The sequence below is a fragment of the Sus scrofa genome, chromosome 15 (genome assembly GCF_000003025.6).
Source record: "Sus scrofa isolate TJ Tabasco breed Duroc chromosome 15, Sscrofa11.1, whole genome shotgun sequence".
NCBI classification, from domain to species: Eukaryota; Metazoa; Chordata; class Mammalia; order Artiodactyla; family Suidae; genus Sus; species Sus scrofa.
The window spans coordinates 48,287,442-48,298,395 of record NC_010457.5 but is presented as its reverse complement, the minus strand read 5'-3'; the positions used below and the strand labels follow the sequence as shown (position 1 = coordinate 48,298,395).

Sequence of the window (10,954 nt, the reverse complement as noted above, 5' to 3'; positions counted from 1 at the left end):
CCCAGGCTAGGGGTTGAATTGGAGTTGTAGCCCCTGGCCTATGCCACAGCAACAGCAATATCAGATCTGAGCTGCATCTGTAACCTACACCACAGCTCATGGCAATGCCGGATCCTTAACCCACTGAGCAAGGCCAGGGATTGAACCTGCATCCTCATGGCTATTAACTGGGTTCTTAACCTGCTGAGCCACAATAGAAACTCCAAATCCTGTTAACTCTTAATCCTTGAATTCACACCTCTTTCACATTATATGTGACAAAATGGTTAGTATGCACAAAAACAATTCTGAGGGTTGAAGTATGCTGGTGAAAATGGGTTCCTGGACCCGATTCCAATGTGTGTGTTTTGGCCTCCCCATACCAACATGCAACCAGCAGCGTGTCCAAGAATTCAACTCAGTCTGACACTGTCTACCTGGAGACAGAATCAGATTCCACAGGTAAAGGGCTCCACTTTAGATGATAGTCACACACCTGGGTCGTTACCTGTCCTTCTGACTGACTGGCTATAAATCAGAGGTTCTCTAACTTCTTCCTCCTGGGCTTCCATTAATTTGCTAGAACAGCTTACAGAACTCAGGAAAAGCCATTTATTTATTAGATTAACAGTTAATTATAAAAGGCTATTAAAGGTTACAGAGCAGCCAGGTGAAGAGCTAAGTAGGGCAGGGCCTGGGGGAAGGGAGTGGGGCTTCCAGTGCCCTTTCCAGGGACACCACTTTCCCAGTCTTCCTGTGTTCCCTAACCTGGAAGCTCTCTGAACCTTGTCCTTTGCGCTTTTTTTTTTCTTCTTTTTTTGGCTGCCCCTTGGCATATGGAGTTGCAGGGATCAGACCCAAGCAGCTGCCTTGACCTAAGCCACAGCGTGGGCAACATCGGATCCTTAACCCACTGAGCTGGGCTAGGGATCAAACCTGCATCCCAGTGTTCCCAGTCCCAGTGTTCCCAAGACGCTGCCCATCCCTTGGTGCCACAGTGGGAACTCCTCCTTTGCGGAGGTTTGTTTTTGTTTGTCTTTTTGCCTTTTTCTGGAGCTGCACTCACGGCATATAGAGGTTCCCAGGCTAGGGGTCTAATCGGAGTTGTAGCCGCCAGCCTACACCAGGGCCATAGCAACGCGGGATCCGAGCCTCGAATGCAACCTACACTACAGCTCACAGCAAAGCCGGATCCTTAACCCACTGAGTAAGGCCAGGGATAGAACCTGCAACCTTGTGGTTCCTAGTGAGATTCGTTAACCATTGAGCCACAACAGGAGCTCCTCCTTTGTGTTTTTAAAGAGGCTTCATTACATAGGCATGCCTTATTAAGGCACTGGCAGTTGGTTCAACCTCCAGCACCTCTGCCCTCCCCAGAGGTTGGGGGTTGGGATGGAAGTTCCCCCATCTAATCACATGGCTGGTTCTCCTGGCAAGCAGCCCCCAATCCTTTGTGGGATCCAAGAGTCACTTTCCTTGAAGCATTTTCAGGAACCGAGGACAAGACACCGAATAATACCTATTGCTTTTATAGTTAAGAAAATTCCAAAGGTTTTGTGAGCTAGGACTTGTGGATGAATATATATTCATCTGAATGATCAAATATATATTTTTCCTGTAAATCACAGTATTACACCTGGTCTCTTGAGGAGAAAGCACCTAACATTATTGACTTGGTAGCTTTTCTCATTGAACATCATTTTTTTGAAAGTACAAATGACAAACTATAGCTATTCAGATTTAGGTACCCAGCAGAACTTCTCTTGAAAACAAAGTGAGGAGTTCCCCTCGTGGCTCAGTGGAAACGAATCTGACTAGCATCCATGAGGACACAGGTTCGATCCCTGGCCTTGCTTAGTGGGTTAATGATAGGGCGTTGCCATGAGCTGTGGTGTAGGTCGCAGACATGGCTTGGATCCCAAGTTCCTGTGGCTCTGGCATGGGCCGGCAGCTGCAGCTCCGGTTTGACCCCTAGCCTGGGAACCTCCATATGTGGCTGGTACAGCCCTAAAAAGACAAAACAAACAAAAAATGAACCTATCATGTCAAGCAAAACAACTGACAGTATTTGTTGCCAATTTAGACTTTTAAAGAGAAAAGAATTTTGGAAAACATATCTATGAGCTTGACAGCTTCCCAATACTTAAAGACTTTTTTTTTTTTGCCTTTTGTCTTTTGAGGGCCGCACCTGCAGCATATGGAGGTTCCTAGGCTAAGGATCTAATTGGAGCTGTTGCTGCTGGCCTACGCCACAGCCACAGCAATGCCAGATCCGAGCTGCGTCTGCAACCGATACCACAGCTTACGGTAACCCCATATCCTTAACCCACTGATCAAGGCCAGGGATCGAACCTGCAACCTCATGGTTCCTGGTCGGATTCATTTCCGTTGAGCCGCAATGGGAACTCCTTAAAAGACTTTTCTAATGAGATGGGTGGTAATTTTACATATAGATGTTAACATCTGAAAGACTGCATAGCTCAGTGCACTAGTATTTTTCAAATGACTAATGCATGATGTCATAAGCCATGCATGGATAAAAGATCCATCCAAAGTGCAGGACAGACCAATGGGTTTTAATATATCAGAGTACATTCACTAATATGTTTTCAGATTCCACATTGTAACTTTTAAGAAGCTACCATTTGTTGAATTTTAATATAGTATTAAAAAGAATATCCACATTTATCTGAGGCTATTAAGAGACCCCTTCCCTCTCCAACTACATAGTTGAGTGAGGCGGGATTTTCTTCATATACTTCAATGAAAACTAAAATTGTAACAGATTGAATGAAAAAGCAAATATGAGAATCAAAACGGTTTTCTATTAACATGTCATTAAATAAATGTACAAAAATGTAATACAATGTCATTTTTGATTTTCAAAAAAATTATTTTGGAAAAGAATTCTTTTTCCATAAAAATGTTTATTTACATGGAATGGCTTTTTCTTATTTTTAAATGAATTAAATATTTAAATTTCTCAGTTTTAACATCTAGTACAGTGAATAGCGATAGATACAATCTACATAATCAACACTCCTTAGGGTCCTCCATAATTAAAGTATGAAGGATCCTGAGACAAAAAAAAATTTTTTTTTAAAGGCTGCAACATGGCTTTGGAGTAAGGACCTAAATTCAAGTTCAGTTCTAGCACTTAACTATTTTAGGTAAGTTACTTGGGTGCAGCCCCTAAAAACAGACCAGATGTTTATAATACTGGCTCCATCACTTGCTAGTATGTATGACTTTGAGTGAGTCCCTCTGTTGCCGAAATCTCGGCTGCCTCTATACGCAGAAGCCAAATAGAAATGTGGAGACAGAGTTGGAGGAAACAGAAAAAGTAGCTCTAATTGCCAGGCAAAGAGGGGAACCCAGCAGGCTAGTGCCTCCAGGATTGTGCCCCCCTCCTTAGAAGAGGTAGTGAGGAATCTTACAGTGTTTGAGAAGCAGGGCATCATCAGCTCATGAACATTTTTCTGATTGGTTGGTGGTGAGGTCATTGGGAGTCAGCATCATCAACCTTCCGGTTCCAGCCAGTCTGGGATCCACCTGCTTGTGGGCAGCATACAGTTGACTTCTTCCACCTGCTGAAGGTGGGGGCTTCAGCACCTGTAAAACAGCTCCAAGGACATGGCTCAGAATATTATCTATAGTCTTTGAAGAAGAACTAACCAAAGACCCTTGACTTTGTTGAATGGCTAAACTATTACTATTCTGTCACTCTTGATTGTTTTCCTTTTTCTCTATATTTTCTTTTTCACTTCTCTGATTAAATTTATTTATTTATTTTTCTTTTTATGGCCGCACCTGCAACGTATGTAAGTTCCCAGGCTAGGGGTATAATTGGAGGGGCATCTGCCAGCCTACACCACAGCTCAGGGCAACATCAGATCCGTAATACACTGAACGAGGCCAGGGATTGAACCTGCATCCTCATGGATACTATTAGGGTTCGTAACCCACTGAGCCACAACGAGAACTCCCTAAATTGATTCTTTGATGTTTTTCTATGCATAAAAATGCAGGTGAAGGACATGAGCGGGGGGTCCACTCTGGGAAGGCCTCATGGGGTCCTGCTTACTTACACCTCTACCTCTGCAAACAGGGATAACCTACCAGGTTGCTGTGAGGCTTAAATAGGATTTTTACTTGTAAAATGTTTACAGTTGTATCTAGAATATAATAAGAGCTCAGTAAAAGCTGGCTACCATTTTTAGTTATATTAGCAAGGCATCTGAATCAGATGCCTAGAGACTGAGACACAGCCCTGGCTTCCTTCATCCTCCTGGAGAAAACAGGATCTATTCAGGCGTTATAAATTTTAGAAGGCCTATATACACTTGTGGGTAATTGTGTGTGGTTTTTATTTTTATTTTATTTTTTGTCTTTTTACCTTTTCTAGGGGCACACCTTCGGCATATGGAGGTTCCCAGGCTAGGGGTCTAATCAGAGCTGTTGCTGCCAGCCTACGCCACGGCCACAGCAACGCCAGATCCAAGCCGAGTCTGTGACCTACACCACAACTCATGGCAATGCCGGATCCTTAACCCACTGAGTGAGGCCAGGGATCGAACCTGCAACCCCATGGTTCCTAGTCAGATTCGTTTCTGCTGCACCACGACAGGATCTCCTGTGTGTGGTTTTTAAACGGTGAAAGAATTAAGGTGTTAGAAAAATTCCTTTAGTTTCCTTTTTCTCAGCTTTTGCAGAAATAAAACTTCCATTTTCAGCATTCCGTGAACCCCGCCCTGTAATATAGTTAGAAAATAGGGAAGCATTTTATTGCATGCCCTAAAGGAATTGAGGCCTTCCAGAAAACTGTATACTCAGGAGAGCTGGGCAGGTCTACCAATCAGGAAATTCATTTAAACTCTTCAGTTATGTTATTTCTTTTTTTCTTCTTAGGGTGGCACCCGTGACATATGGAAGTTCCCAGGCTAGGGGTCTAATACGAGCTACAGCTGCCGGCCTACGCCACAGCCACAACAACGCAGGATCCCAGCAGAGTCTGTGACCTATACCACAGCTCACCCCAACGCGGGATCCTTAACCCACTGAGCGAGCCCACTGATCGAAACCGCATCCTCATGGATCCTAGTCAGGTTCGTTAACCGCTGAGCCACTACGGGAACTCCCCAGTTATCTTATTTGGACAAAAGTATTTCCTCCTGGGGAGTTCCCGTCGTGGCGCAGTGGTTAACGAATCCGACTAGGAACCATGAGGTTGCGGGTTCGGTCCCTGCCCCTGCTCAGTGGGTTAACGATCCGGCGTTGCCGTGAGCTGTGGTGTAGGTTGCAGACATGGCTCGGATCCCGCGTTGCTGTGGCTCTGGCGTAGGCCGGTGGCTACAGTTCCGATTCGACCCCTAGCCTGGGAACCTCCATATGCCGCGGGAGCGGCCCAAAGAAATAGCAAAAAGACAAAAAAAAAAAAAAAAAAAAAAAAAAGTATTTCCTCCTAAACCGCCCTTGCGGCTTTTAAATCCTGCCAAGCTCACCGCTACATCTTCCAGAGATAAATCTTTTTGGCAGCCTCTAAATCTTAATAAACGCAAAGGGGAAGGGGCAAAGCCCCAGTGACAAGACACTTTTTCTTTGCAAATGCCAATGTCCTCAGCACCCTGAAGTGGAGGTCTGGCAGGATGGAGCTGTTGCTAGCGCCCCGGCCTACTTCTCATCAGGGGTTGTGACATCCCCGTGTCCTCGCACTATCCCGCCCATTAGTAGGGTTAGCCAGGGTACCACAGACTCAGGGGGTCTGTTTCCTCATCTACTAGGTGAGGAGGCTGGGCTGGTCATCTTGAAGAAGATTGCCTTCATCGAAATTATGCTCCCCACCTATAATGTCTCATTCCCCATCCCTGCCTTACAAAGACCTCCGTCCTCGCGGAGTCCCCGTGCATTGGCTGCAGGTGGAGGGCACGCTGCACGCACCACCCGCGTGCCCAGTGCTCCGGCCGCCTGCCCTCTAGGAGGACCAGATCTCGCGCGATTCCCTCCACCTCTCGCGACACTTCCCGCCAGTTCCCCTGCGGGCCTCCACGCCCCACCCGCCGCCGCCTCGACCGGGAGCTACATGTCACTTCACCTTTGCTTTTAGTAGCCCTGCAGGAGCGCTCGCACGCTGGGAGCGCGGTGGAGCTCAGAGTTGGGCGCGAGCCCGGCGGGGCCGCAGGCTCCGCCCTGCCCCGCCCGGGCTCGGGGGAAGGCCTCCGCAGGGACATGTCCTGCCCCCTTCGGCGAGGGCAGGAAAGAGTGAAAGGCTGCGGAGCTGTTAGGTGAGTCCGTGGCAGCGCGTTAGGGGCGGCGGCCTGGCCAAGGGCTCAGACCCAGGTGCGTGTTGGAGGCACTGCAGGATGGAGGTGCCAGCAGCGGAGGAGGACGCGCTGCCCAAGGCGGGGAAGGGGGCTGGGAGGACCAGTCCCGGCGGGGTGAGGTGACCTCGACTCCAGGGGCACGACAGGCCGCCTTTTGTATCCACTGCGCCCGAAGGCAAAGAGAAATTACTTCGTTTGCAATCGAGGCTCCAGCCCTCCTTGCGGGGCTTGGAGGAGGGAGGGGGAGACGCGTTCTCAAGCTCCGAGGTCCCTGATCTGGGCTGCATGAGGCCAGGGGCCACGGGGAAAAAGGAGCACGCAAGGTAGAGAAGGTAAATTCATGCTGGGAAAAAAGATAAAGTAGCGGAAGCCTGGAGAGCGTCCGCTCAAGAGGCCGTGTGTTTGCGGTCCAGCTGCGCAGGCTGCGGAGATAGCAACTATCTTGTCCACTCTCCTAGTGGGGAGGCTGGGTTTACTTTTGATGTCTGCAGTGTTAGTGTCTGCCGAGTGGTCAGAGTGTTGAAAGGATAGAAACACACAGGTCAGAGTCTTCCTTGAGGGAAGGAAGCTGTTGAGGTCACTTGTTACTTTTCATCTGGGACTTGGACGGTGGGAGTGGGTCAGTGCATGCGCGCAGGGGCCCCAAGCAAGCGTTTGTGATTTCAGAATTTGTAAGGTAGTTCCTATTTAAGCACTCTACAAGAACCAGTTCTTAAGTGGATAGTTTTATTTTCGGTATTGTAAGATTTGAGTAGTCATGTAAATATGTAATGACAGGGGCCTGGAGCCTAAAACCAGGTGTTAAGACTTTGTTAGAGTAAATTTTTTTGCCTCTGACAGTAGACTTAGATTTGAAATTGGGGTAAAGTGGGGTTTTTTTGTTGGTGGTGGTTTGTTTTTTTGCAATCAAGAGTTTGATCAGGTGTTTCTTGTGATTCTGGTTTTGTTTAATTAAAACCATGTAGTTTTCTGAGAGAACTGGGAAATCACTACAGAGTGGTTGGTCTAACAATAAGAAGCATTTTGTTTAAAACCTCTCCCCTAAAAAAAAAAAAAAAAATCCAGCTGTTATTTCTGTTATGTTATTTCTATTTCAAATTGTGTAGCCTCCTTAGATTTTTCTTTCAGAAGTGACTCCTTAAAATGACCAGTTGTGTGTCTTTGAACAACTGTTAATAGAAGGAAACATTTTTATGATAATTTTCCTTTGTCTTTTAGAGAACGAAATGTCATCAGTGGAATCACACCAGGAACAATTGTCCCAGTCAGATCCATCCCCATCACCAAACTCATGTAGTTCCTTTGAGCTAATAGACATGGATGCCAGCAGTTTGTATGAACCAGTTTCTCCTCATTGGTTTTACTGTAAGATAATAGATTCTAAGGAGACATGGATTCCTTTCAACTCTGAGGATTCACAGCAACTGGAAGAGGCATATGACAATGGTACGTCAAAACAATGACTTGTAATAGGCAAGGATTTAGTGTTATCGCTCTAAACTATATATTCCCAGTCTTGTTTGTTTTTTGCTTTTTAGGGCTGCACCTGCAGCATATGGAGTTTCCCAGGCTAGCAGTCAAATCAGAGCTACAGTTGCCTGTCTATGCCACAGTCGCAGCAATGCGGAAACTGAGTCACATCTTCGACCTACACCACAGCTCATGGCAACGCTGGATCCCCAACCCACTGAGTGAGGCCCGGAATCAAACCCGCATCCTCAGATACTAAGTGGATTTGTTTCGGCTGTGCCACAATGGGAACTCCTATATATTCCATTTTTAAAAATTTTTATTAAAGTATAGATGATTTATAGTGTGTCAGTATAAAAGTCCTTAGAGTGAGTGCTATTAAAGATAAATTTTTTTTTTTTTCTTTTTTGTCTTTTTGGTCTGTTGTTGTTGTTGTTGCTATTTCTTGGGCCGCTCCCGCGGCATATGGAGGTTCCCAGGCTAGGGGTTGAATCAGAGCTGTAGCCACCGGCCTACGCCAGAGCCACAGCAACGCGGGATCCGAGCCGCGTCTGCAACCTACACCACAGCTCATGGCAACGCCGGATCGTTAACCCACTGAGCAAGGCCAGGGACCGAACCCGCAACCTCATGGTTCCTAGTCGGATTCGTTAACCACTGCGCCATGAGGGGAACTCCTAAAGATAAATTTTTGATTTTTTTTCAAGTTATCTTAGCATTTTTATATAAAGGCTCTGTATTACTATCTGGCTAATTTACAGTATTCAAGCATTTGGTCTGTATATTGAAACTAGTGCCAATTTTAATTTCTGCGTAGTTGTCCAATTATGTTTCTTATGTTGTAGCTTATGTTTCAGTTCTTGTTTATATAAAGAATGTGATGGGGGCCTGGTGTCACATTACAAAATAAAGAATTCTTTAATTTTTCACTTTTTTTTCTTCTATGAAATAAGAATGACGCAGATTACTGCTTTATCATCATGATCATGGTCATTAATTTACCTTTTGGTTCCTCAAGCAAAAAATTCAGAAAAGCCGCCTTATTTACATTCCTTTTTTCTTTTTACCACCACACCTGCAGTATATGGACGTTCCTAGGTTACCAGTGGAATCAGAGCTGCAAGCCGCCAGCCTACGCCATAGCCACAGTGATACAGGATCCAAGCCGTATGTGCAGCCTATGCCAGAGCTTGTGGCAATGTGGGATCCTTAATCCTCTGAACAAGGCCAGGGATGGAACCCAAATCCTCATGGACTCTTGTCAGGCTCTTAACCCACTGAGTCACAGTGGAAACTCCCCTTATTTACATTTTTTTTAAAGGGACACAACTAACTCTCCTCATAAAAAGAATGAAACTGTGTTTGGGCATTTTTTTTTTTTTCATGTTTCATTAAACTGAAGAATGATTTTCATAATTTATAAAGTAATTGAGCTAAGAAGAAATCGATCATTCATGTGTTTCATAGCATTATTTAGAGGATAACTTGGGAATGTATTTTGGTAAGTTTATTTTGCTAGGCTCTCTACTTCTTTACTCCTTTCTAATCCTTGATAGGAAAAGATTGTAATGGGAGAGTTGTCCCCACTGACGGGGGCAGATACGATGTTCATTTGGGGGAGAGGATGCGGTACGCTGTGTACTGGGACGAGCCAGCATCAGAAGTGAGACGATGTACCTGGTTTTACAAGGGAGACAAAGACAATAAGTATGTCCCATACTCGGAGAGCTTCAGCCAAGTATTGGAGGTATTCCTTTGGCCTTTTCTTATTTATTTTCTTCGTTTTTTTCTTCTCTTCTGTAATGATCTTTTCTTCCTCTGGTGACTTATTTTGTGAATTTACAGAGAGTTTGTTTTGGTTCTATCTGCATAATAGTTTACAGCATTTCTTTTCACAAGTTAGTTTCAGGATAAAGTAGTTTTCAGATTTTGAAATGCAATTAAAACCATTATGTCTAAAATTGTTTCCCCTAATTATAATCATTGTTAATATTTAAACTATGACCACAGGATTGGTCTCTTTTTCCTTTTGTTTTTTCTCGCTCTGAAAATATTCTGAAACTTGCTCTTTTTTGGCCACCCAGTGGCATATGGAACTCCCAGGCCAGGGATCAGATTCCAACTGCAGTTGTGGCCTACACCGCAGTTGTGGCAGTGCCAGCTCCTTAACTTACTGTGCCAGCCAGGAGTTGACCCTGCATCCCAGCACTTCAGAGACACTGCCGATTCCATTGTGCCATAGTGGGAACTCCTATTTATTTATTTATTTATTATTATTTTTTTTTGTCTTTTCGCCATTTCTTGGGCCACTCCCACGGCATATGGAGGTTCCCAGGCTAGGGGTCTAATTGGAGCTGTAGCCGCCAGCCTATGCCAGAGCCACAGCAACGCAGGATTCAAGCCGAGTTTGCGACCTACACCACAGCTCACGGCAACGCCGGATCCTTAACCCACTGAGCAAGGCCAGGGATCGAAGCCGCAACCTCATGGTTCCTAGTCGGATTCGTTAACCACTGCGCCACGATGGGAACTCCTATTTATTTATTTTTTAATGACCACATCTGCGGCATTTGGAGGTCAGTGGGCCAGAGATTGAATGTGAGCTGCAGCTGCTGCAGCATTAGATCCTTTAACCCACTGTGTCCATCGGGCTGGGGATGGAACCCTCACCTCCACAGCAACTCCAGCTGCTGCAGTCAGGTTCTTAACCTGCTGTGCCACAGCAGGAACTCCTGAGATTTGCTTTAAATTGGAGTGGGAGGAGTTCCCGTTGTGGCTCAGTGGTTAACGAATCTGATTAGGAACTATGAGGTTGTGGGTTCAGTCCCTGGCCTTGCTTAGTGGGTTAAGGATCCAGAGTTGCTGTGAACTATGGTGTAGGCCACAGACTGGGCTTGGATCTGGCATTGCTGTGGCGTAGGGTGGTGGCTACAGCTCCAATTCGACCCCTAGCCTGGGAACCTCCATATGCTGAGGGTGTGGCCCTAAAAAGACAAAATATATAAATAAATAAAATGAATTGGAGTGGGACATCAATATTGTTGGAAGAAATATATCAAAATGTGAACAATGGTTATCTCTAGTCTAAATGATGTAATTGGGAGTGATTTTTTTTCATTTGTCTCATACTATAAAATTTTAAAATAATTTTTTTTGTTTGTTGTTTTTTTTTTTTGCCTTTTCTA

General features: G+C 45.3%; 1 protein-coding gene across 7 annotated transcripts in view; it reads left to right on the top strand.

Annotated features, from left to right (window-relative positions):
* DDHD2 (DDHD domain containing 2) overlaps positions 5,983-10,954 on the top strand; it is a 52,482-nt gene continuing 47,510 nt past the window's right edge. For 2 of the 7 annotated variants that reach the window (XR_002339363.1, XR_002339362.1), the window contains exons 1-3: positions 6,003-6,260; positions 7,518-7,745; positions 9,326-9,516. Coding sequence is in view for 4 of the 7 variants with exons in the window: in XM_005671773.3 (XP_005671830.1) it covers positions 7,526-7,745; positions 9,326-9,516 (411 nt within the window). In the remaining 3 variants the exon portion in view is untranslated. The other 5 variants (XM_005671773.3, XR_002339364.1, XM_001925923.5 and 2 more) reach the window with 5 other exon arrangements.